The following is a 27,637-nucleotide window of genomic DNA, read 5'->3' on the forward strand; positions in this document are numbered from 1 at the left end:
AGAACTGGCTTGGAAAATGGGTAGTTGAAATGAGAACCAGATATTTCTTTTTAAAATATACTGTATCTTTTTCTTAATACAAGAGGCTTGTTAAAAAAACAAAACAAAACATAGAAATAATGAAAATGACCCTGTGATCCCATCTGCCCAAAGATACCACTAATAAACAATTCAGCATATCCTCTTCTAAAGTAAAACCTGCCTTCTCCTTAATGTTTCTTTAGTATTCCCACTGCATGGGTAACCCATTTAACAGCCCATTTAACTAGTCCCCTATTCAACTCATGAGCTGTTTCCCATTTATTTTTACTATTATAAATGCTGAAAGGAGTATGTGTGAATACATATTTTGCATACTTGTCATTTTTATAAGATAAATACACATGAACATATGAATATCTAAGAATATATGTGAACTGCTAAATCTGCAATTTTTATTTTTAAATTTTTAAAATGCTAAATCTGCAAAAATAAATGTGCACATTTCCAGTTCTTTTGTGTTTTTTTAAATTTTTTTAAAAGAGATTTTATTTATTTATTTTTACAGAGGGAAAAGGAGAAACATCAATGTGTGGTTGCCTCGAGTGCCCCCTACTGGTGAATCTGGCCTGCAACCCAGGCATGTACCCTGACTGGGAATCCAACTGGTGACCCTTTGGTTCTCGTGCTGGTGCTCAATCCACGGAGCCACACCAGCAAGAGCAACATTTCCAGTTTTAACAGATATTACTAGATTACACTTTGAAGAGTTTCCATTTCCCCACACCTTCATTTGCACTTCATTCTTTATTGCAGAAGTTGCAAACTCAAATGCCTACATAAGACTGACAGGAAACATAAATGTATGAAGGAGGCCATACAGGTCTGTGACAAACCTGAGAGGGCATGCTCACTTAAAGGGGACAGCCACCACTCTGTTCCAGCCAAAAGGCACTACGCAAGCCCAGTGTTAGATTTTTCCAATTTATCCAGAAGGCCAGAAATGCAAATTTTTAAGAAACTCTTGCGGGTTTTAAATGTTGACAACTAACATGCTTTTATTTAAACAACAGCAGCCAAACAAAATACATCTATAGGCCAGACTATATTAGGCACACGGAATTTTGTGCTAGGGTAAAAAGATATAACATATTTTCACTTTGAATCTTATTATTCATGAAGCTTAACTTTTCCTGTGCTTACCAACGAAGGATGTATTTGTTCAATTTTGGTTCATAGTGACTGTTAGCACCCTTAGAAAAAAGATGCTGCCCTGGCTGGTGTGGCTCAGTGTATTGAGCTCCAGCCGGCAAAGGGGAAGAGTCACCGGTTCGATTCCTAGTCAGGGCACAGACCTGGGTTGCAGGCCAGGTCCCCAGCAGGGGGCTCACAGGAGGCAAACACACATTGATGTTTCTCTCCCTCTCTTCCCCTCTGTCTAAAAATAAATATATAAAATATCAAAAGAAAAAAGAAAAAAAGATGCTTATCTTTTTATTTTCAGATCCGTATCTATAACAGATACTGAACCCCCAAAAAAGGTGTGTTACTTGAGGTACAGAAGCTAAAGCATGGGTTTGGCTGACCAAAGTGTGCCCAGAAAAACCATATGAGCACTCATTTAAGACCAAGTTGCTATACTCTCCTCAGCATACATAGAGCACTACAAGATTTTTTAGAGAAAACACTAATTTATAAAACTAAGCATAAATTTGAAGAGGGGGCCTGGTTGTAATAATGTAGAGCTTCCCTCCATGACTTGGTAAGTTTACCTAACACAGCAAATGTTCTCTTTGGTGTGACATCAAAAAAGGTTGAGAATTCTCACACGTTCCCCTTTGTTATCATATTGAATTTAAACAAGCACTTTCAGTCTTTTAAAAAATAAAATGAAACACAGGTGTATACAAATCTTTGTCTGCTCTCAAAATGGCACTGTAGTGCTGCTCCCACGGAAAGAAGTTTCAGCAACCTCCCCTGTGTCCAAGCTTCTCCTCATTCCTTCTTAGTCATCCGTTACAGATCTCCAGACCCAGACATTCATTCCTGGCACCCACCGGAGATAATGACAGAGACCCAAGACTACCCACCATCCCAACAATGACTTTTGAATGCAACTATCTTTTCACCAATTGTAAACAAGTCCTAAACTCTTGGCTCCATAGGGAGTCCCTACCAAGTTAGTATAAACTCTGAAACAGGGGCAGAGGTCAAGGGGATGAGAGCTCAGTCTAAGCTCTGGATCGCATGCCACCCCCCACCATGTTCAAAAGAATCCTTATCAGAAATCCAGGCCTAGTGTTAGATCTTCGCAGCAAAAGGTCACATTCAGGAGACTTGATCTAGCAGATTCAGCTGAAGTTTTAGAAGCAGGCTCTTGAAGCAGTTCCAAATGCTGAATACCTAAATCACTAACAATGTTGTGGAGGAAAGGTGACATAAAAGGAAAATAGGAAATTTGTGAACTTCATTTTTTTCAAGAAAGAACTCTGATAAATAATGGATAAATTCTGAACCTGAGTCACAGAAGAGCTCTCTTTGGGAACCTACCCCATAGTGAATTATTCTACTTTGTGTCCAAAATCATTCTATGATATGCAAAAGAGCCCAAATGACACTTAGTAAAAGTCTTTATTCCTCTGTACATAAAAAGCCCCGATATGTATGTTATAAGTCATTATACTGTCTCAAACTCTTTCAATAGCTTTTGTGACTTGTCACAGTCAAGAGCCTAGAGACGGGATAAAAGATCAGTGAGAACAGCAGCTCTGAGTCTGAGATGCTTCTCCACTATGGGCTGTGGGGTGTGTGTCATTTACCCTCTCCGGGCCTCAGCGTGCTCATCTGTAAGACAGGAGTAAGTGTTCTCATCTGTAAGACAGGAAAACTTCGTAAACAAGTTTTTTGAGTTCTTAACAAAAATGCATGTGAAGCATTTAGTGTATATTAAATATTAGCCATCATTTTTTAATAATCACTTGAGGATGTTTTTTATTGATTTTAGAGAAACAGGAAGGGGGGAGAGAAAGAGAGAAACACTGATAAATTGCTTCCCATATGCCCCGACCTGAGACTGAACCCACAACCTAGGTAGGTATGGTGATCAGTGATCAAACCCACAACCTTTTGTTGTACAGAACAACACTCCGCCCTACTAAGCAACCCAACCAGGGCTGGCTAGTAGTAGTAGTAGTAGTAGTAGTAGTAGTAGTAGTAGATGATGGTGATGATGACAACAATGATGTTGTAGTAAAAGCCACAAATCATCAAATTTTGTGTCCGTTTTCCTAACTGAAACAGAGTCCCTTGAGGGCAGGAACTCTGTCTTAGTTCGGCACACACATCAAAGAGGAAATGGGAAGGAAGAAAAGAACAATGAACCAGATGTTACAAAGTCAAACTTAAAATCAGATATATTTACATAATATAACTAATCCTCACTCTTAATGAATATACGCAAAGTGCCTGACACATACAGAATATGCAATAAACGTTCGTTCTCTTTCCTTCATTGATCTTGAACAGGCAACCTTAAGTCCATTCTCTTCAGACCACACCTGGACTAATACGAACTATTTTCTGAGACCAAAATTGAGACATATAGTTTGACAACTGGGAATAAACCCATTAGGAGATGGTACAGAATATTAGAATTTTGGATAGAAACTATGATTACTCTAACTGAGATGTACATTTCTCTTTTGTACCTTGAAGGACCCACAAAAAGTCTCCTTGGGATCCCAAAACACTTAACAGATAAATGCAAAACCAGACGGAGCAAGCTAGTGGTGTTAGGCTGTCTGATCCTGAAGTTGTTTTTTATCTTGCCTGTTCATCCTCCTATCACCCAAGGATCCCTGCTTCATGCGTATGGCAAGAAAGAGCAAAGATTAATTCAACTTTCAAGTTTCTTTTAAAATGTTCATTTATCTAGGTCTTTGCTTAGTAGAAAAAAGTGTGTGTGTGTGTGTGTGTGTGTGTGTGTGTGTATTAAAGTCTAGGTCAGCAAAAATCTGAATATGCAGTGTTTTTTAAACTGTAAGAGTCAGGGTTTTTCATTGTACACATTTTTACCTCAGTGCGCTCTCTATAAGGTCTTGCTACTTTCCAAACAGGAAGTGCATAATCTATTTGTTTTAAGTAAGCAGAGAGTTAATTTCCTAAGAGGTTAAATAAATGGGATGGCCGATGGTCATTTGGGAGGTTACCTGCTAACTGGTTGGGGGAAGGGGCCCAAAACATTCTAACAGTCAACCAGATGGGAAAAACCAGCCTTGGCCAAAGTGGTGAGTAGTGTATGAGCTCTGCTCCTTGGAGGGAGCTACTTGCGAAGCAGTAACTTACACCTGCTAACATCTGGAATGATTTATCTTCACGTCCTTAAGAAATACAGGCTAGTCTAATTGAATAAAGCACAGTTACAACAGCCCACAAGTACAGGGAGAATGAGAATGCTAACATTATGTTGTATAAACTTAATAGTATTTACCATTTGCCAAACATTATTCTAAACACATTTATTACTTATCTTAAGCCTCACAATAGCCCAATAAAGGAGGAGTAACTTTTTATTATCCCCATTTTACTGATGGAAACACTGAAGCACAGAGAGATTAAATATCTTGGCCAAGATTGCAGAGCTGGTAAATATTGAAGCCAAGCAATCTTAAGCCAGAGCCCAGGTTCTCAATTCTAAAGAGTTTTGGCTTGTATAAAAAGCTAAAAGGGTTCAACTGAAATGCAGAGAAAAAACTTACATACAAACATGTTCATTGTGCCATTATTTGTACCATTAAAAAACTGGAAGCAATCTAAATGTCCACCAACAGGACAATTGGTAAATAAATCATGGTAAAGTTATTATAATAAAATATCCTGCCATTAAAAATATTTATTAAAAGATGTTTCATGACTTGGAATAATGCTGCTAATGTAATGCTGAGTTGGGGGAATGGAGTATAAAATTCTATGTATATTACAATTCCTATTTATTCATGTAAAAAATAAGTTCATGCAAATGGAAAGACATTCTCAAAAAGAAACAATGGCTATTTCCAGGTGGTTATATTAGGGGTGTTTATATTTTTCTTTTCATGTTTTCCACAATGAACACACACTGTCCTACTATCAATGTCAACAAAGGCATTTTTTTCTTTTAATCAAGCTACACCAAGATCCTTCAGCAGTTGGTAAAAACAGCTAAAAAGCTCCTACTGTTAAGTTCCAAGTAGTTACTTTCCCTGGGATAATACCCTTTGAACAAACAACATACTGTAGTCAGCACATACCAGAAAGAATGCTCATCTTTAACTCCAGAAATAGAATTAAAATGAGTATTGTCAATTTTGGTCAATGTTTACTCTCTAATTATTTGTACAATTATTTTGTAACAAGAAAAATGGATTTAACAATTTACAGGCCAAAAACTCAAAAATGGCTTTGCTGAAATAGATAATTAGGGACAAAAGTTTGACTTTGGAGGAAGAACAGCTGTTGCTAATCCAACTATTTACCCTTTGACCTTCTCTTGGCCAATGACTGAACAGTATCAATTGTTTTCCTGTATTATGTGCTGTTTACAATCCCTGAGAGGCATGAAAGGAATTAATAATTTAGCCTAGAAAGTTGACAGCCTTTATTGGGGAGCCCCTTGTCTGTGGGACAGCAATCAGAGCTAGTAGCTGTCCTCAAGTCACAGGTCCCTTTACTGTTCCTGTTTTATAACCTAATTGGCCCCCAAACATAAATCAATTATTTCTCCTGTTTTAAGCAACAATGACTTCCATTCGCTAACTTCCCTTGTATCAAGTCAGTCCTTGTTCTCTTGAGTTTTACAACTACATGGTAAACATGGTAGCTGAGAAAAAAATTGGGGGAGCAGGGCAGACTGGGGTTATTTGGAAACAGAAGCACAGAAAGGTTATGCTGTTTTGAACTTCTCTTGACCTTTCACTGCCCTTGTCCCTAGCTTATGCTAATAGGCAGGGTACAGAGATGCTTCTTGTAGAAATGAACTTAGCCTGACCTGTGCCCTAACATTGGACTCCAGGAGGCCCAGGAATCATAGGAAGGCAGCCAGAGTGTGAACAGCTGCCCATATTACAGACATGGCTGGCTACCTATGTGCTCTATCACAGAAAAGGTGCCCCAAAAAAAAGGTCATTTGAATTGGACAAAGTTAGTCCTTCCTCATCTAGTTCCAACACATCCCACCTGTTGTCTCAAACTTACTGTCTGCAACCACTGCCAGGCACAATGGGAAATTAGCAACAATGGTATTTCCTGTTCCAAATTAAACAAGTATGAGCAGGCTTTCCCTATCAGGAATTCCAGAATTAGGGAATTCCAGAATTATTGGACCTCTAAATTCCCAAGGCGCATCACAAAGAAATCCCTATTCTCAATTTTATGTGCAAAAGTCACGAAGTATTAACATAGGAGATGTCCTTTCTTCCCAGGCAGAGGCCATGGAATTTGCAGTATCAACAACTTGCGAACAATTGAACACAACACACGCAGGCCATCTTAATCTTGAGATTTTTTCCATCATTCAGTATTTAGGCTAAGCATACTCATTTGAACCCCAAGACTAGTTCAAATCAAAATGATAAGTTTTTATTTCTGCCTGCTTATTATAATAATATCAGGCCTTCATGTGTCTCTTCAAAGAGAAAGCATAAAAATACTACTAATTTCACAAAGATAATATAGGTATTATTGAGAATATTAGCCACATAAGCTAAGCTCAACTTTTAAAAGAAAAGTGACTTTTTTTTAGGTGATTCCTATTCTGTAACTAATGTAGTTGTTCATTCTCCTGAAATGGAGAAGGCTATAAATCATTCTATCTAGGTAAAGAGTCTATGCAGAAATGTTAAATGAGTTAGAATTAGTTGGTCCAGAAAGAATTATTACTCAAAACCAATCTTATGAAAACAACATAAGAAGAAGAGCATGATCTGTTTTCAACTGCTACTAAGTGCAGAAAAGGAGAATAAGTTTGGGTACTTTGTGCTAAATTAGCCTAATTTAAAAAATGTTTTTTCAAATAATTCCAGAAAAGAAAATATTTTCCAACAGACATCTAATGCGTGAAGGTAGGACCCAGACTTATTTGTGTTATCCCTGGAGCACAGAAACGAGCCTGGAACAGAGAACAACACTCAATATTTTACTTCTCAATTATCTGAGATGTTTTATCTGTGGTTTTGTCTGAAAGATTACAGGACAGCTCCATGACCTTCCTAGTGTACAGAAGTGCTTCTAAGAAAGACCCATAACTCAAAGACTATTCATAAGAAAACAAAGAGAAAATACTGTAGTATGTGCACACAGAGGTAATTTCGGGTGGCAGAGCAGGGTAAACTGAACCTATACTACCTACAAAACTGATTCTGAACTTTCCAACTTCTAGAAAGACAAATCTATGTCACTGGTGTTTGATAAGCATTCTGGGATTTATTTTGTCTTGCAAATAATAAGTATTAGTTGAACAAACACAAATGTTTATTTATACTATTAAGATGTGGGGGGCAAATATGTGAGAAGGTCCATGACATCACAGAGATGATATCAGCCAGGATGGTGAGGAGGTGAACTGTAGCACTTGACCCAACAGTAGATTGACAAGAAGCCAGTTCCATGACCCTAAAAAGTACCAGAACTCGAAAAAGAATTCTAGATCATCTCATGGAATCTCAATCTAAATCATCGTTAGACTTTTTGGCATTATAGCAAAATAAAGTCTGTATATACTGGATATTCCCACATCCTATTTCTAATAGTTACAACAATATCCAAGAATAATGTATGCCACAATGTGAGAGCACTGAAAACACAGATGATTATCTATGATCAAGACTTACATAGTCCTGAAAAACATCCCTACTGAGACCTTGAAATGGTTACTTTCATATCTTAACCTTAAGAATGTACATGAAAGTGCTTCAGAAACTAAACTCTGGCATAAAAGTTATCAATTTTAAATGTCTACCAGGGGTGCCCTACCTTTTGGTGTCTCTGGGCACAGTGGAAGAAGAGTTGTCTTGGGCCACACATTAAATACACAAACACTAATGAACACTGTGTGCAAAAAAGACATTTTAAGTGAATTTACAATTTTGTGTTGGGCCGCATTCATAGGCATTCTGGGCTGATGCAGCCTGTGGGCCATGGGATGGACACACCTGGAAACCAAGTACAACCTGTCTTTGAAAGAAATTGTCAAAACTAGTCAATACTTTAGAAAAGTGGCTGTGAGTGTATGGTTTTATGTGTGCAAAAATGAAAGCACAATGTTTGTTGTTACTGGTTTCATGGGAAGATGGGTGGACAGCGCAAGGAGATGAGAATCAAATGGAAATTTTCGGCAAACCAATTTTCTGTGAAATGGCTTGATGATGGCCACTAAATAATATCAGAAGAAAAAGAAAATGTAACTAGAAAAGATACAATGCCCTCTGCATAATAACAAATTAAAGTGAAAACAAAGTGAATCAATAAGGCCTATCAATGACACCTTAAGTTATACATTTAAAAGTACACACACACCCTTTTCTAGTCATGAACACTGGGGAATATTCAGAACTTACTACTTCCTGGGTCGAGCTCTGCCAATTCATCCTGACAAAAACCTACAGAGAAAACAACAGAAAAAAATGATTATGATTTGTGAATTACTCCAAGGTGACTCCAAATATGAAAATGCAAATATCATATAGTATTTCAAAAATCTACATTCATTAGTCAAATTTGGATTTAAATCCTAGTTCTATAACATTGAGCTACTACCTATCTCTCTCTGAGCTTCTATTTCATTAACTTGATATTAAAAAATGGATAAGTAAACAAAAAATGGATAGTAAAAGCATTTACCACAGAGTAGTAATGAGGATTAAGTGAGATACTGATATAAAATGCTTATTTACTACAGTCCTTGGCACACAGTGGGATCTCACCAAATAAAAGCACAAATAATTATGAGTAAGCATGCACTATTAGTTGGAATAAAAATTCATGGAAAAATTACAACTCATTTAATATCTGTCATGTGCTACTTAATCATTTTCCAAAAGAAAGCAAAATATACTAAGTATGAACTTACAACAAATACAAACAGAGTGATTTTACTTAAAAATTTCACAGATGCTGAAGAATTTTACTTATACTCATAAAAAAGAGCAAGTCTTCTATTACTGTGGTATTCAGGTAGGAATAAACACCTCTCAAAGCACATTTCAGGCCCCAAAAGTCTAAGCTACATCCAGCTGACTGGTGTGCGACTATTACTACACTAGGGAGAAACACCAAGCACAGCAAACGGCAGACACGCAGTGAGTGCTCTATACATAGCTGACAAGTTTTTTTCTCCTGTAATGACTTCCCACTTTCTCCTGTTTGCTTTCTACTCATTATCAGTTCAAGTATTTCCTCAGAAAGCTTTTTCTTCCCTCTCTTACCTCTGTCTCAAAAGGTCAAAGAGCCATTATAATTTTCTATAATAATTAGTGTACTCATCAACAAGGAATTAATTATTTGTTCAATGTCTGACTGATTCAACTATTAGAATGTTCTACAGGGGAAAGGATCTGGCCTGTCTTGCTCACTGTGTATCCCCATTACCTCTCACAAGCCTAGCACAAAGTAGCTGTTCAATAAACATCAACTGTAGTATCTCAATGGTAAATCTGAAAATTTGGAGCAAGGCCTGGCCACCGAGACACTGGCTCGGGTCCCCCAAACAGAAATTATATATATCCTTACATGATCTGCCACTTCAACTTTATTTCTCTCTCCTCACCCCATCCTACCACACAGTGTATATATACTGTACCCATACTGAACTCCAGGCATACCTCATTTTACCGTACTTCACTTTACTGAGCTTCAGAGAGGTTGCCTTTGTTAAAAAGTAAAAGGAAGAGGCGCCTCCCCCAGCCACTGCCCCCAGTGAAAAGAGGATGACTCATTTTATTGCAATACTCACTTTACTGCAGTGCTCTGGAACCAAACCTGTGTATTTCCTAGGTATGCCTGTACAGTGTAGCTCCCTGAATTCAACACGCTCTTCAGCCTCCATCCATTTGCACATACTATTTTCTCCACCTGAGCCCACTCTCATCTTCACCATTGAGTCAAGACTCAAGTCACATCTCTAACCCTCCCCGCCCTAGACACACGCACACACACACACACACTCACAAGTCAAAGTTAGACAATACAAATACAATAACTGAAGCTATGGTCTTTCAGGAACCTTTGAAAGAGAGAAGAGAAAACACTGCTTCCAAAATCCAAGAAAAACAAATGGGATCTGCAAATTCAAAGTTAAAATGTTTTAATTAAACATGAGATATAGCACTGTTTCACCTAGTCAAGTATAATTCAAGCTTTATATTTATATTTGCTATTTCAAATGTGAGATGTGCAATGAAACAGAAGTTCCAGAAGGAAGTCAAGGGTCTAAAGGGATTCTGAAACTGCACTGGATCATTAGGTCCCCCGCTCTGTACTCCCAAGGGTCCCTGTGCTTCCCCCGTAACACATCACGATCAGGGCCACTGGGTGTGAATTTAGGCTCTATGGAAAGTTGTTTTCCACATTCTTCAACAAAAAGCTAAAAATCTTTACCCAAGGTTTGTACCAACAGTTATTTCCTGGTCCTTCATGGACCAACCAGCTCTGGCCATTTGTATCAGGTGCCCATCTGCTTTGTCTCCCCTAATTATGATTAGGTCCCCAATGAAATTGTGTATCCTTCTTTCAGTCATATCTGGTCTCAGCCTTAACTATATCCCCAGTCAGAGGGCTGAAACATATCCCAGGATCCCAGGAAAAATTGATCAGTAAATATTGAGGAACTACTTTCTCCGAAGAGCAATGGTACTAAACCACATGCCAACACAATGAATTTGTTGCCAAAATATCAAGTTCTAAGAAAAAAGAACAGTTCACTATTCTCTGCCTTTAAAGTGTAGACAAGCACCCTGGCTGGAGTGGTTCAGTACATTGAGCACTGGCCTGCAAACCAAAGGGTCACCAGTTTGATTCCCAGTCTAAGGGGACATACTTGGGTTGTGGGCCAGGTCCCAAGTGTTCAATGAGAAGCAACCACACACTGATGTTTCTCTCCCTCTCTTTCTCCCTCCCTTCCCCTCTCTAAAAATAAATAAAATCTTTTTTAAAAAGACATCCCACTCTAATAAATGAATGAATGAAAGAAGTGTAGAAAAGTGACGTCCAAGAGAAATCCTACAATGGAAATGTTCTCTGTCAATGATGGTAGCCACTAGCGACATGTAACAGGTCACTGAGGAATCAAAATAAATATATACACCTAGGAAGTTTATACATACCAGTTCAACTCAATACTTCAATAAAGGAACCCTAAAATTTCAAGAAGTAAACTAAAAGCACAGAGAGCTACAAGAGAAAAAATGTGAATATATATTTAATGCTACTGAACTATACACTTAAAAATGATGAAAAAGGCCCTGGCCGGGTGGCTGAGTTGGTTAGAACATCATCCATATACCAAAAGACTGCAGGTTCGATCCCCAGTCAGGGCACATACCTAGGTTGCAGGTTCAATCCCTAGTCCGGGTGCATACAGGAGGCAACCAAATCAATGTTTCCTCTCTCACATCATCATATCACATCTCTTTCTCTCTTGTTCTCCACCCCTTCCTCCCTCTCTAAAATCAATAAAACAGATCCCCAGGTGAGGATTTTAAAAAATTATTAAAAAGGTAAAAATTTATGTTATACATATCTTACTATACTAAAAACAGATGTTTTATTAAGCCTAATAAAATAAAGATCATGGAATTAATAATTACTCTTCAAAAATCTTAACTGTAGGGAATGAATGATGGACAGATAGATTGGGACAGATAGATTGAGACAGATGGACAAGATGCTAGTGGGAAGTAGCGCAGAGTAGTAAGAGCAAAGCCCTGGCTGGTGTAGCTCAGTGGATTGAGCACAGACCTGCGAACCACACAATCGAGGTTCGATTCCCCGTCAGGGCACATGCTTGGGTTGCAGGCCAGTTCCCAGCAGGGGACTCACAAGAAGCAACCATACATTGACATTTCTCTCTCCCTTTCTCCTTCCCTTCCCCTCTAAAAATAAATAAATAAAATCTTTAAAAAAAATAAGAGCATAAATTTTGATATGAGAACAGGCTTGAGTCCTGGCATCATCACTTACTAAGTGTGTTAGCTCAGGAAGTGACTTCACCTCTCTGAGCCAATTTCCTCATCAGTAGATTGTTGTGAGATTCAGTGAGATGATATATGTAGGTCAGTGCTTGACAGCTGTTATCAATATCAGTGAGAGAGCAGCCCTGGCTGGTGTGGCTCAGTGGACTGAGGGCCCATCTACAAAACAAAGGGTCGCCCATTCCATTCCCAGTCTAGGGCACATGACTGGGTTGTGAGGCAGGTCCCCAGCAGGGGGGTGCACAAGAGGCAACCACACATTGATGTTTCTCTCCCTTTCTCCCTCCCTTCCCCTCTCTAAAAATAAATAAAATCTTTTTAAAAAGAATACCAATGAGAGAGCAGCAGAAGCAGTAACCATGGAGCCAGGGTCATATGGAAGGGAGAAGCATTCACCAAACAGGGCTATTTGAGGAAAATATGCAGAGGGAGCCACTCATAAAAGGCATGAACAGAGAGAGGAAACAGAACATCACCTGGTACTTTGATTTGACTGGATCCCTTGCCAGAGCCATATCATAAAAGGTTTTAACTGTCATACATGAAGAATTTTTTGGCTTTTTTGTCTATAGGTAACAGAACCACTGAGGAAAGGAAATAAAAATATATACACCTAGGAAGTTCATAAACACAAGTTCAACTCTTAACTACTTCAGTATAGGGGCTCTAAAATTTCAACCAGTAAACTAAAAGCACAAAGGGCTAAAAGAGAGAGAGAGAGAGAGAAAGCTTTGTGGAGGTAGTCAACACAAACATGGCCATCCCCAATTCCTTAAAAATTCTAAGAACTCTTCCCATTTTTCAGGGCCCTCCCCCAACTCTATCTTCTAGGCTCCTCTTGGTACAATGAATGGATTGGATGGAGGCTGAGGAGGAATGTGGGGGATTTTTGTTTGGGGCTGGGGGGCTATTGAGTGCATATACCTATACCACGGCCTGCCTTACAATCAGGCTTGCAGAGGGAAAACCAGTTCCAGACCCAAGCAGATACAGAAACACTTTTCTTCGGATTGGCTGAGCATTAAACTCACATCTGCCTCTCCCTGCCATCCAGTGAACTGGGTGCCACTTGGGCCATTGGCTTTTGTTTGTCATAGGCAACCTGAAAAACACCTTTCAGAAAAAATGAAATGCTTTTCAATGCAGGAACATAGTACCACAAGTCCATAAGCAAAAGCTGGTTGGCACAGCTTCAAGTCATATTTCCCATTCTCCACCTACAAATGTCAAGGTCACATTTTTCAAAGTGTAACAAAAACAATGCCCTTTTTTTACAATGCTATTTTCTTGATGTGAAATCTTAAGGGCAAAGAAGAGGAGTGGGGAAGCCAAGGATTCTCAATTATATAACCTATTGTGCCCATGTATTTGCTCAGCTTATGCTGCTTACAAGAAGTGTCTACATTTCTATGGAAACACTAATAACTCCCATCTGATCAACCTACATCACCTTTCATAGTTTTTCGGGCTTCTAGCTTTGTAATTACAGCCTTGAAACCAGACTGAAGGTAGCAAAGCCAGCCCAAGATGATGACATTTCAGTTTTAAGAAATTTTTTAAAAAATGAAAACAGTACACAGCTTCAAGGCTGTGACTGCAGAATCAGAGGGTGAAAACCGTTTAGGAAGGCAACTCAGTTTGATGAGTCAGAGGTCATTAGTGTTTCTATGGAAATATAGTACAGGCATTTCTCAGAAAACTGCATGTAGTGATGAGCCTCTGACATCTCTCATTTACAATTTCTGTTCCCTAGCGTAACAAAAGGGATTGTCCATAATTCTTCATTCAGCCTGGATGTTAGAGAAATTTCAAAATGCACACATACCAAAAATGTGTAAATGAATCTGTCAGTTGCCATTTATTAAATCTGTACTATAAACCAGGCACTGGCTCGATGCTTTACATGAATCTTACTGAAAGTTGCTACTATTACCTCCATCTTAGAGGTTTAAGAGATTTGTATTCTGTGACATGGACAGAACCACAAAAATCAAAACAAGATAACATATTCAGAGCAGTTTGGCTAATACATGCTTTGTAACACCCAGATAGGTGAGAATTTAAAGTTACTTAAAAAAAAAACAAACCCTGATACTCTCCCAAAAGCAGAGCTCTCTCCCAAAAGCAGAGCCTCACAGGCAGAGTCCAAAAGCAAAGCCTCAGAGTCCAAGAGCCTTAGACAAAACTCCTGAATAATCCAAGATTTCCATGTCAGAGGCAGCTAAAGTAATTTCACCAATCATATCAAACCAAAATATAAAACTTTAAATGGACAAATAAATAAAATTAGACAAGAACTAGCTTCTTTTGAAAAATTATAAGTTGCTCCCAGTAGGAGTAAGGAAAGATTTTTTTGCTCATTTTTATTTCAAAAACTTCCTGAAAAAGAGTCTTACAGACCAAGAAGTTCACTTGAACATATGAGTCAGAGAGCTTTCAAGGTCATGTCAGAAAGTGCCCCATACCATCCAACAGACACTCTGATGGCACAGTGGAAACCACCTCTGTGCAGGAATTAGTAAGGACCAGATACAACCAAACAGGTACCCACAGCAGCAGAATGTACCTTTTCCATATTCCAGTTGAAAGCACCCATATAAAAATGGAACAACATGGATGCATGAAGGGTCTTGATGGTATTTGTTCTTTTGGGTCAATCCTGGAAATTTATCTGAAGAAAAGAGTCTGAAATGAATAGTACAAAACAGGAAGCCACCTAAAAATTCAACCGCAGGAGAATGATTAATGAAATTATGGTACCCTATTCAACAGTGTATTTTTTCAAACACTGTCAATGTTTATCAAGAGTGCATAATTTAAAAACATGATATAAAACCATACTCTTGGAATGAGCTCAGCTGTATTCCAACACACATATACATAAAAAGGCACATTTTGGTCTATTTTTTTCCCAGTGATTATATTAAGTATGGTATTGTGGCTGGGTTTTCCCCCCACACTACTTTTCTGATTAAAAATATGTTGTTTTATAAATAGAAAAATGCACATTTCAAAAAAAATCCTAAGAACAAAATGACTTGGCTTAACCCTCTAAAATCAATTGTATCAAATGAAGAGGAAAAAACCTACCAGACATTGTAATTCTCTAAATGCCTTTTGAATTACTTATTAGAGACACAATTCTGAGCACTAATCTGACACAGCAGTTAGTCATTAATGCCAAAAGCTCAGTACCATCTCTCAACGTCTCAGCTTCAGAAATCTATTGCATAGCAACAAAGAGATACAACAGCTTTAACCTTTCACCCAGGATCTTTGAAATCTGAAGTAAAACTAATTCTATGAAAAAAAACCCTTAAGAAATTTTTTAAAACTATTCGAACTTGAAATCAAGATAGGAGAGCAACAACCAACAAGTTTAACCAATGTATTTCTAGCAGTAAATACAAAGGACACTCCACAAACATTAAGGTGAGCCCTGGTCAGGTAGCTCAGTTGGTTACAGGGTCATCCCCATACACCAAGGTTATGGGTTTAATCCCTGGTCAGGGCACACGCAAGATCAACCAACGAATGTATAAATAAGTGAACAACAAATCAATGTTCCACTCTCTAACTCTCTCTTACTCAATTTTTTAAAAAATGTTTTTAAAGATTGCGAGTGGAATAAACTCCTGCCTCTTTTTAAACACTAAACTTCCCTACATCCTAAAATGAAGCTCAACAAATATTTACCTACCATTTTTAATGTATAGGGCATGCACTGTGGTAGATTACAAAAGGGATACAGAGATAAATAAAGCCGGCTACCTGTAGATCCTTACAACCTGAAAGGAAAAGTGGAAAACTGACCGGATATAGGAATTAAGTAAATGACCTAACAGAGGAACTAGCAGCACTGGCCAAACAGCACTTACTTCTTCCTAGGGGACACTGGGAAAGACTTGAGGACTACTGGAATGTGAATCAGGCTAGGAAAGGAAGGAAAGGGAGAATGCAAATACAGACATTCATACTACTACTCAGGAAGCCACATATTTCTGTTGAATGTCCTTACCCACAGCTGGCAAAAATTTCCCCCAAATGCAGTCATAATCTAAAAAATGAAGATTATACAGGTCTTACCTGACATGTTCTTCCCCTAAATGAAATCAAGGGGGCAAGCAGGGCCTACCCCAGCCCACACACTACCCTCCCATTCTGGGAGGAGATCATTTTGTCTACCCATGTGTTTTTTCAACCTATACTTTCCCAACTGGTGACCCCCAAACTTTCAACTCCAAACGAGAATGTCCTCCTAAATCACACACCCATCTATCCAAAAGCCTATAGCCCAGATCTCCTAGGTGTATCCTACACAGGCTCCAACAAATTCAACACGTCAAATGGAACCTATTATTTTCTCTTTGAAACCTGCTTCTATGTTCCCCAGTCAGGTGCCAAGTACCACCAACTCTCATCTAAATCAGAGGTTACCAGGGACTCCTCCTAGGCTCCCCACTTCACCATCCTCCCCCAAATCCTCACCCCAACCAATCCTATCATTCACCAAGGCATTTTCATTCTTCCTCATCTCCACAGACCTAGTTCAAGCCTCCTCACCACCCTAGAATCTTAGATTATTCTAACTGTTCTCCCTGCTGCCTTTCTTCTCTCACTTCCAGGAATTTAGATTTCCTAATCCACTCAAAACACCCTCTGTTAGCAACTCATCTTCAATTCTTTAGCATGACATTTATGGCTTTAGTTACAGAAATAAACAAATTCAGTATATGAAGAGCTACTTCTTGCAATCTTTACCTCCTGAAGATTGAAAAGATTAATACATAAATTCCTATTTCCAAACTCTAATTCTTTATACAGACATAAAAATGTCTATGGCAACTCTGGTATTAAAGCAATTTCCTAATATTGAAACATCAACAAAATGATATACAAGGTAGGCAAGTACCTGAACACAGTTTTGCTCTGGTGCAGTCAAACCTCCATATGTGCTAGTACTGAATCCACGGATTCAACCAACCAAAGATCAAAAATATTTCAAAAAACAAAAATTCCCAGGAGTTCCAAAAAGCAAAATTTGCACCAAGCACTATACTGACTCCATGAAAATAAAGCGATATGTAGGCTAACCCTATATAGAAACATAGGTTATATGCAAATTTTATGCCATTCTATACAAAAGACTTGAGCAGCCACAGATTTTGGCATCCAAAGGGGTTCCTGGAACCAATCTCCCACGGTTATCAAGAGACCACTATACTATAAGTAATAAGCCACCTGTGCAATGCTGAGTGGTCTACTGTGCTCCATCTTCTCTCCAATAAAAGGAGAAAGTCTGGCCAATTTTCTCAGTATTCCTTTCAGCTCTAAAGTCTACGAGTTTATCAAAAATTGGCAGGTGTGTGTCCTAGGGGTACAAATCATAATGTTAACCTCTGAGGAACCCTTAAGAGGTTGCCAAGATTCTTTGCTTTTTTTTAAACTGGAAGAAACCTTACAAATCATCCCAAATCTCTTCCACCCCACCCTAGCTCTCATTTTATAGGAAAGAGAAGTTGTGTAAAGGGAGGAGCATTTGCAGCCTCTCTCTGTAACGTAACACTAATCATGGTCCTAAAGGCGTTGGCATTTTCCTAACCCCAAAACGGGAAAAGCAATAATACTTATAAGCCACAGGGCTGTTGAGAGGATTAAATGAAATTCTAAAACTTTAAAGCATTCAAGAAGAGTACCTGGCACACAGTAAATATTCAATAAGAGTTAGCCATTATTATCATAGTTGGTAAAGTCATTCTGACCTTCACCCTCCAAACCACAAGTTCAAGTTTATTCAGGAAACAGACTTCCCGCTTTAAAAATGTAGACCACTTTGCAGCAGCTCTGGAGAAGCTATTCCACCCTGCACAAGCATAGGGAATAGGAGCTTTTATGAAGTCATCCCTCAGTGCGATTACATAGAGTTGGCTTCTTTTTTACTTTTTAAATCATGTTCCTTCTTATATGTATCAAAACTCATACCAAACAATGAGTTCTGGGTTGCAAAAGAGGATTTATTTCTGCACCTGTATGTACTCTTTGCCCACAAATTAAGCAAAAACAAACACAAGTGCTATAGAGAGTTGGTTGCTTGATGAGGCTACGGCAGCCCTGTGAAAACTGACCTCTGGGTCAACCATTCAGAACACAGATGACTAGACCAGTAAAATAAAATGATCAGGGCATGTTTGGGAATTATAAACACTAGTTTACCCTGCCCTACTAAGATTATACTCTACTGGTGTAATACATTCTTCCTTATCGTCTTTGATACCTATTGTAACTTCTATTAGCTTCAAGTTCTTTTTCTACTGAGTTGGCCAAAAAGTTTGTTTCATTTTTTTTCCATACCATGGCTCTTAATAGTGCTCAGTTGTCTTAAGTTCATTCAAAACAATTTTGTTTTGTATTGCGACAGCTGTCATACCAGTGTACATTAAAAACACTTATCAAAATTGATGAATTTTTGTGCAGCCACTTTAATTTGAAAGTGGAAAGAAACACACATTTGTAACAAATTATTATTACAAGGTAATAATAATTATTTATTATTTCAAGGTAAGTAAAACACAACTGAAACCCCCAAAAAGATTTATACAGCATATGGAGAACATGCTGTGACTGATTAAACGTGTCAAAACATGGTTTGTGAAGTTTCTTGGTACTACTGACATTTTGGCCAAATAATTCTTTGCTGTGGGGCTGTCCTACGCACTGGAAGATGCTTGGCAGCACCCCTGGCCTCTACCCACTAGGAGCCAACAGCAGGAGATAGCCAACATACTCAAAATATCCAAATCAATAAGGTTACTGGTGAAAATGAAAACTGTGTCTTTTATTTTACGGAAAAAAAATACACAGACTTCCTGGCCAACCCAATAGCATTATCATACACTAGCATTAGCACAAAGATAATGTTAGAGTAGCATTCTTACTTCCCTATTATCTCAAAACTAAGTGAAATATGGAGAGTGTCATGCTTCCAAAGTAAGGGAGCCCTTGGTATACAGCTGTTCTGATCTGATGTTAGCAATCCTCTCTCTGAATGTGCCTCACATTCCTGAATAAGTCAAAATGACCATAATTTTCAAAGCACATATTGGCTAACAATGTCAGGTGAGAGGAGCACACACTTGTAAAGTAAACAAGGCTGATGGAAATACAAGATGACTTGCAAATTTAAGCTGTGGAGACAATTGGTTACTTACAGTCCCTACTATAGTATGGTTTTCATGTTTCTACTGAGAGAGTTAATGTTATTCACTTTAATCTTGTTTCAAATATTGACAGTACTTAAGTAGCCTAATGCTATTTTTCTGTTTCCCGAAAGGCATTCAGTATTAAAATTTCCTCTCATTCCACAGCGAGATATCAGCTTCTATGTCACAGGCCCAGGGCCAGCACAGCCTCCCAGTTGGCAAGGATCTGTCCTAAACCCCACAACAATATTTTTCTCCAACACCATAAATTGGCTTTTGTACTTTGTTCTTTTCCAACACATTTTTTTTAAAAATCATGGTCAGTTAAGAAAAAAAAGTTACAAATTTTAAACAAGTAATTTTCAAAGAGCACACCTGTTCCCATAACTAAAAACTGGAGGAGACATTTACCCTGAAGGAGACATTACCCTGAAGTTTATTTTGTATCTACCATTAAAGCAAGTCCTCTAAATATTAGACTCTCAAAGTACAAATCCTTCTTAGGATCCTCCTCTAGAGTAGCTGATGCTGAGATTCCAAGAGTGTGAGCCCTAAAATCCAGACAGACCTGGATTTGAATCCCATCTCTCCCATTTACTGGACCAAATCACTCAGTTCTCTCATCTGCTAAATGGGGGTAATAATATAACTCCCCTTATAAGACTGCTGCATATAATAAGCACAGTTAGCACATAATAAATTTCACTTTAAGAAAAAAGAAAAGGCAAAATTTTAACTACAAAATTTTCAGAGGAAGACAACGGTCAGAGACCAAGTATTAATTAGGCTAGTTTTGCATATGAATAGAGTTGCTAAATCACAACCAGCTAAGAAACCAGTTTGAGACAAAAACAGGAAGAACAAAAACAGTGCAATGTATGCTCTAAGCAAGAAAGAAATTAAGTTTTTGTTTGTGACTTACAATTTAAGTGGTAAAATTCTAGACAGAACACAGAAATTGGTTACAAAATTTCAAACTCTTGCTTTGAAGTCTTTACTAGTATACTTTATACCAAGGCATGCTGATAAATCTTACCCTTGGCTAAGTTCTGGGTTGAAACCTGAGGTTCAAAGTGTCTTAGAGCAGTGAATTATATATTTTGGTTTATGCCAAGTATTAGAAAAATTTTATTAAGATATGAATAAACCCAAGTTTGGCATATCATACACTACATCAGTCTGGCCCCTTGGACTGGGAACCCATTAAAATTTCCAACCAACCTGGAGGGATAAGTAGATATACTTTGCTTCCTTGCACAACCAAAAGAACGACAACAACAAATTTAAAAACAAAAATAACCAGAACTGCCAGAAAATCAAACTGTATGGAAGTCCAGCAACCAAGGAGTTAATACAGAAACATTCATCCAGAAGGGGAGAAGGGATGAGACGGGCAGCTGGGGAGAACTTGCAGCAAAGCAGCAGCTGGAGGACCTAGGTGGGCAAGGCTGCAGCCTGCAGACCAGGTGGTTCCACAACTGCATGAGGATAAACCAAGATGAACAACTGAGGAGCAAGAAGGACCGTGCAACCCAGGTGCAACCCAGGTGCAACCCAGGGTTCCTGCGTGAGGAAGTAAAGCCTCAAAACCTCTGATTGGAAAAACCTGTGGGGGTTGTAGCAGTGGGAGAAACTCCTATCCTCACAGAAGAGTTATTTAGAGAAACCCACAGGGTTCTCCTACAACGTACACAAACCAGCACCCCCCCTCCCGGAATTAGCACCAGAAGGGCCCAATTTGCTTGTGGGTAGTGGGGGAAGTGACTGAAAGCCAGCCCAGAGCTGAGCAAGAGGCACTGTTCCCTCTCAGACCCCCTCCCCAACACACAAGTGCCCCAATGCAGCAACCTGGGTTGCCCCGCCCTGGCAAATACCCAAGGCTCCGCCCCTTACTAAGTAACAGGCAAGTGGAGACAAAAAATATGGCACAAATGGAAGAACAGATCAAAGCACCAAAAACAGAACTAGGTGATAATGAGATAGCAAACCTATGAGATACAGAGTTTAAAACACTGGTAATCAGGATGCTCACAGAAATGGTTGAGGATGGTCACAAAATTGAGGAAGAAGTGAAGGCTATACCAAGTGAAGCAAAGGAATAGGTACAGAGAATCAACAGTGAAGGGAAGAAAACCAGGATTCAAATCAATGATTTGGACCAGAAGGAAGAAATAAACATTCAACCAGAACAGAATGAAGAAACAAGAATTCAAAAAAATGAGGTGAGGCTTAGAAACCTCTGGGACAACTTTAAATGTTCCAACTTCTGAATCATAGGGGAGCCAGAAGTAAAAGATGAAGAGCAAAAAATTTAAAACTTATTTGAAAAAATAATGGAGAACTTCCCCAATCTGGCAAAGGAAACAGACTTTCAGAAAGTCCAGGAAGCTCAGAGTCTCCAAAAAGTTGGACCCGAGAAAGCATTACACCAAGGCACATCATAATTACATTACCCAAGATTAAAGAGAAGGAGAGAATCTTAAAAGCAGCAGGAGAAAAGGAGAGAGTTACCTACAAAGGAGTTCCCATAAGACTATCAGCTGATTTCTCAAAGAAAATCTTCCAGGCAAAAAGGGGCTGGAAAGAAATCTTCCAAGTCATGGAAGGCAAGGACCTACATCCAAGATTACTCTATCCAGCAAAGCTATCATTTAGAATGGGAGGGCATATAAAGTGCTTCCCAGACAAGGTCAAGTTAAGGAGTTCATCATCACCAAGTCCTTATTATAAGAAACATTAAAGGGACTTACAAAAAAGAAGATAGTCAAAAAATATGAACAGCAAAATAACAAACTCAAAACCATCAACAACTGAACCTAAAAAAAAAAAAAACTAAGCAAACAACAAGAACAGAAACAGAATCAGAGAAATGGAGATCACACTAGTGGGGAGGGGGAAGGGGGGCAATGGGAGGAAGGTACATGGAATAAGAACCCTAAATGGTAGGTACAAAATAGACTGGGAGAATTTGAGAACAGTGTGGGAAATGGAGAAGCCTAAGAATTTGTACATACAACCCATGGATGTGAACTAAGGTGGGGGAATGATGGTGGGAGGTGGCATGCAGGGTGGAGGGGAATAAAGAAAAGAAAAAAAATGGGACAACTGTAATAGCATTATCCATAAAATATTTTTTTTAAAAAAGGAAACCCATTAAGAATACATTTCATAAGATAATTTATCAAGAATCATGGTAGTCCTGACCAGTGTAGTTCAGCTGGTTGGGTATCATTTCAAAAAGCAAAAGGTCACCAGGTTGGACTCCCTAGTCATAGCACATGCCTGGGTTGAAGGTTCAGTCCCCAGCGGGGACACATGCAAGAGGCAACTGATCAATGCCTCTCTCTCACATCCATGTTTCTCTCCCTCCCTCTCTCCCTCTCTTCCCTTCTCTCTCAAACAGATGCCTAGCACAAAGTACAGTAAGACAGAGGAAAATCAATTTGCAAAGTAAACTCCCTGAGTAAGAACCCTTCCATCTTTAGATCTGCATATTATCATAACCAATTTCTAAGAAAACTCCTCATAATTTCTTTCCAAGTACAAAATGTTTCTATGAAGAATTGTATAGCTGTTACTTAAAATAATTCAGAATGAAATCTTTTTCTTGTGTAATAGTGGAACAAACTTGTTAAGCAAGAGAACTACCAAATTCCTCCCTATGTATTTTTACAAAGCAACTGACACAATACAAAATCAAATAAAAAAATGACAGTCAATAAAGTCAAAGAAATTGCCTTTTATTGCTCTGAAGATAACATCTGTTTCAAAAACTGCTGGCAATTTCCTTTTTCAAATTTGCTTTTATAATATTATCCAATTAGAAAACAAAGAAAGATTTATAACATCTTTAAAGGTATTTCAATAAATTGCAGGCATACAAATACCTACAAAATTATTGTATGTGTTACAGCCAACTCCTAGAATTCAGTAAGCAACAAGAAATCTCATGTCTGGAGAGAGACCTGATTTCTTTAAGATGAAACCCTACCTCACCATAGTGAAATGGGGCAGGGAGGGTCAGAAAACTGCTTCTAAAAATCTCCTCCTCTACACCACTCTGGGGTCAGCTGAATTCTCCTAAAGGAAAAACAAAAGGTGAGGAAAGAGGGAGGCAAAAGGAATGATGAGATGGGAGGAACGAGAGAAGGAAACAGGAGGAGGAGAAGGGCAGCCCAAACTTAAGGTCTGTGAAACTAGCAATCCAACTTGGAACAAGCCCCCTCGGGTGGAGAATGAGCACGCCGTCACCTATGTCAGTGTCTCCTAAAGTGAGGGGACCACTGGAAGACTTTATGTGTAAGCAGTGCCAAGAGAAACATTCCAAAAGTTGTTACCTTTTCAATTCTCTTTCAATCCTTCTAATCACATCGGAAGAAAAATCTCTTGTTTGGTGCTAGTTTGTCTATTACCTCTCTAAGGCTCGTTAATCACCCTTTTAAAAAAGACCTCACCAGAGAGACTTCAGCAGACAATCTCTTAGCTGGAATTTAACACAACATTATTTTTATTAAGTTTATTTTTACTGTTACCTTCTATTTATGGCAATTTTTTTCATTGAGTATCATGACAAAATTTCCCTTTAAAATAAATGTTGGGATGCAAAGTATTAACTAACTACCCAATAGTTAAAAGGTTAAATAAACAATGTCTTAGGAAATGACAAAATCATGATGGTGATATAGGAAAGGCTAAAGTTTGAAAAACACTGGTTTAGTGGAATAGTGGTAAATTATTATCAACTCTAAGCCACAGTTAACTCATCTGTAATATGGGACTATCACCACGTATCAAAGAAAAGTTGTAGAAAGGATTACATTAGTTTGGTACAGTGCCTGGCACACACTGAGCACTCACCAACCATTTGTTCCCTTCTCCTTTTAAGGATATAACCAGAAGGCCCTTTTAGAGACCTCCGGAGAGGTGGGGGGTGGGGAGGCCAGGCTTCCTGTGTGTTACAGACGGGAGCATTTGTTCTGCTTGTGATACTTCCCACCAAGAACCTCCAGGGACTCAGCCTTGCTTTTTACTCCTATAAGGCCACAGTTTACTCTCCTAAAGCCCATAATTCTAGTTACAAGCAACTGGAAATACTAAAGTGCTTCAGAAAAGTGATACATATCTTAAATCACTGAGAAACCAGACCCTAAAGGGTAACAAGAAAGGCAGGACCATTTTATAACAGATGTCCAAGCTAAAAGAAGGTATCCCACATGGGCAAATTTGACAGTGCTGTAATGCAAGGGTGTCACTCATTTTCAACACGGGCCATGTCAGCCTCTCAGTTGCCTTCAAAGTGCTGAATGCAATTCTAGGACTGTATAAATGTAACTACTCCTTCACTAGGGACAAGGAGCTTGCTGCTGCTACCGGGTAGAAACCAGGTGCCCGGCCAGATAAAACAAGGTGGAGGGCTGGATTTGGCCCGTGAGCCTGTGTTTGCCACCTGTACTGTAATGGACGTCCCATAAAACTACCTAGATCACTTCATCCCTTGCTATTGCCCAACTAGAGCCCAAAGGTGAGAAAATCCTGGGGTTTTAGGTGTGGACAGTTCCCTGAGTAGAAGTGCTTAGAAAAAAGGAACTGAGTACTTTAGTAAGTCCAACTATTATGTAGTAATAGGTACTTTATTTTACATACACTGCCTAATTTCTCCAAACATAACTGTGAGGTAATTCCAAGTCAGTTCACGAAATGGCCAAATCTTCAAACAGCCAATTCTCTACATTTACCAAAATTTTGTTTTAACTACTTAGAGAGTACACAATAATTTGTTTTGAAGAGGCAATTTAATTAACTTTTAAAGATTCCTGCCAAATTAAGAATGACAGAATAGCAGCATTTTCAAGAATGTTTAATTTGTCTCTACCCCAGTTCTGTGCTGCGGCAAATGGAGAGCCTGGGCGGAGAGAGGAGCTCCACTGTAGAAAGACACAGCCTGGTCTGAGCTGCAGGTGATGCGGGCAAGTCAGGGTACAGGAAAAGAGGGAGAAGGAAAAGGGGAGAAATGGCAGGAAAGCAATGAAGGAAATGGAAAATGACAACAGATTCTGTAAGTTCAGATCCAGCAAATTTTGTTGAATCGGATATTGGGGAAACTGAACACACTTGGCAAGCTAGTTTTAATGTCTCGGATTTCAGTAAACTGGCTTGTTTATCTATGATCCAGGTGATAGTAACCTCACTCGCAGATCAGAAAACTGAGAAATCTTAAGTACTCCCCTGAAATGTAACACAGCTGCCTTCTAGGGTCTTCACACACAACCTCATTTCACTCTCCAGGAGTCTCTACGTGGTGACTCTTCGTCCTTTCACCACCACCACCGTCTTCCCCTCCGCCCCCCCCCCCCAAAATCACAAAAGTAGGAGAGAAAGGATTTAAAAACCAGGTCTAATTCTAAAGCTCATGCTCCAACACACCTAGTTGCCACTACATAATAATAATTCACCAAACTAATTCTTAACTGCCACCTCCATCAATGCAGTTCTGTCTGCCACAATACAATAACCGCTTGCTCTTTAGTAGAGTGTTTGCTATTCCAAGGTGGAGTGGAATTGCTGACAGACTAAATTAGGGTAATTTCAGGAAAAACTCAAATTTTTATTTTACTTTATTTTCTTATTTTTAGAGGGGGGGAAAGGGAGGGAGAAAGAGAGAAACATGGGTATGAGAGAGAAACATCCATTGGTTGCCTCTCCTACACGCCATGCCCCACAACCTGGGCACCTGCTCTGACTGGGAATCCACCAGCAACCTTTCGCTTTCCAGGACAGCACCCAACCAACTGAGCCACACTAGTCAGGGCAAAAGTCAAAATATTAGAGATATTATTTTATTTAGCCTGGATAACTTTATGATATATATGATTTCAGAACAAATATTGCAAAATTAAATCTCCTGAGAAACCCGACTGCCATCTTTACATATCCCAAACTGGCCAACCCTGCTGTATTTTACAACTTCATCATGTTGGCTATACACACACACACACACATGCATACAATTTTTTTCTTTTTTTTAATTATATTGATTTTTAGAGAGATGGGAGAGGAGGAAGAAAGAGAGGGAGAGAAACATCAATGTGTGGTTGACGCTCACATGGCCCCCATGGGAGACCTGGCCTGCAACCAAGGCATGTGCCCTGACTGGGAATTGAACCAGCGACCCTTTGGTTTGCAGCCCATGCTCAATCCACTGAGCTACACCAGCCAGGGCAGCATACAATTTTCTGATCAATTATTTCTATCAAAGTCTGGGCTAGTTTCATTAAATAAATGTAAAAAATAATAATTCTAAAATCTACAAGATACACATAAGATATTAGTGCTTGCTCAAACTATGTGCATTGCTGCTGGACTCTTCAGGGATTTATCACGTTTATACTGATGCTAAGAGACATAACCTATATCACCCACTGACACACAAAACTTAACTTTTCATACAGCACCAATTAAGCTTCCTTCTATCAAGCAGAGAGTAGTATCTCAAGGATTTCTAAACAACTGAAAGTACATCCTGCCCTTTACAGTAAGCAGAAAAACAATCTATTCCATAGGTCTTATGACACAGTCCCTATAGAAAGCATTTTTTAAATACTAATATTTTTACTTTTACACTGCCTGAGAATAATCAAAAACTTTTACTAGCAAACTTACCTTTCCTGTAAAGTATTTTAAGAACCAACTAAACTGGTACTTTTAAAGAGCATTAAATATTTGTTGTGATTCCCCACAGGCTTCCAAAATCTCTTTGATGTTAAGATAGGAAAGAGATCTTTTCAGCAAATCTGAATATTGACACAACGGAAATGCCACCACCCGACCTTAGGAAATTTCAAGTACGTATTTAAAATGCTTAATGAAGAGATGACAAATTTAATTTTTTAAAGTCCATTTCAGGGGTTTCTTTTGCACTTAAGAGTGCCTCTTTAATTATCTCTGATCTTCAGTGTACACCCAAGGCTACCCTTAATGTTTTAGCAAATAGAATGCAATTCTACCTAACCTCTTTTGAAATCAACAAAAGCTATAAATTTAACTCAAGACAGCTTTTGTAGTTCAGTTAGACTCAAGGTCATCTCAAGGCTTTTAATTACTAACCAGGATTTGAGGAGGTTTGCAATTGGTACAGCTGAGGGAAAGAGCAGCTGGCTTATTCACTTTCTTATTAAAGAGCATTATAAAAACTGAGTCTTGGCAAATTGCAACTTCTCTGACCACCAGTGGTGAGCTCAA

General features: G+C 38.8%; 1 protein-coding gene and 1 non-coding gene across 5 annotated transcripts in view; both read right to left on the reverse strand.

The window, feature by feature from the left end:
* NR6A1 (nuclear receptor subfamily 6 group A member 1) overlaps positions 1-27,637 on the reverse strand; it is a 202,076-nt gene that overhangs the window by 160,594 nt on the left and 13,845 nt on the right. For all 4 annotated transcript variants that reach the window (XM_037036415.1, XM_037036416.1, XM_037036414.1 and 1 more), the window contains exon 2: positions 8,571-8,612. In XM_037036415.1, the coding sequence (XP_036892310.1) occupies positions 8,571-8,612 (42 nt within the window). The remainder of the gene's footprint in view (positions 1-8,570; positions 8,613-27,637) is intronic.
* LOC118980411 (small nucleolar RNA SNORA40) lies at positions 18,150-18,275 on the reverse strand. Its single transcript, XR_005065100.1, has one exon. It is a non-coding gene; the product is annotated as a small nucleolar RNA SNORA40 (small nucleolar RNA).

The sequence above is a fragment of the Sturnira hondurensis genome, unplaced genomic scaffold (genome assembly GCF_014824575.4).
Source record: "Sturnira hondurensis isolate 20B ecotype Veracruz unplaced genomic scaffold, ASM1482457v3 Scaffold0022908, whole genome shotgun sequence".
Taxonomy (NCBI): Eukaryota; Metazoa; Chordata; class Mammalia; order Chiroptera; family Phyllostomidae; genus Sturnira; species Sturnira hondurensis.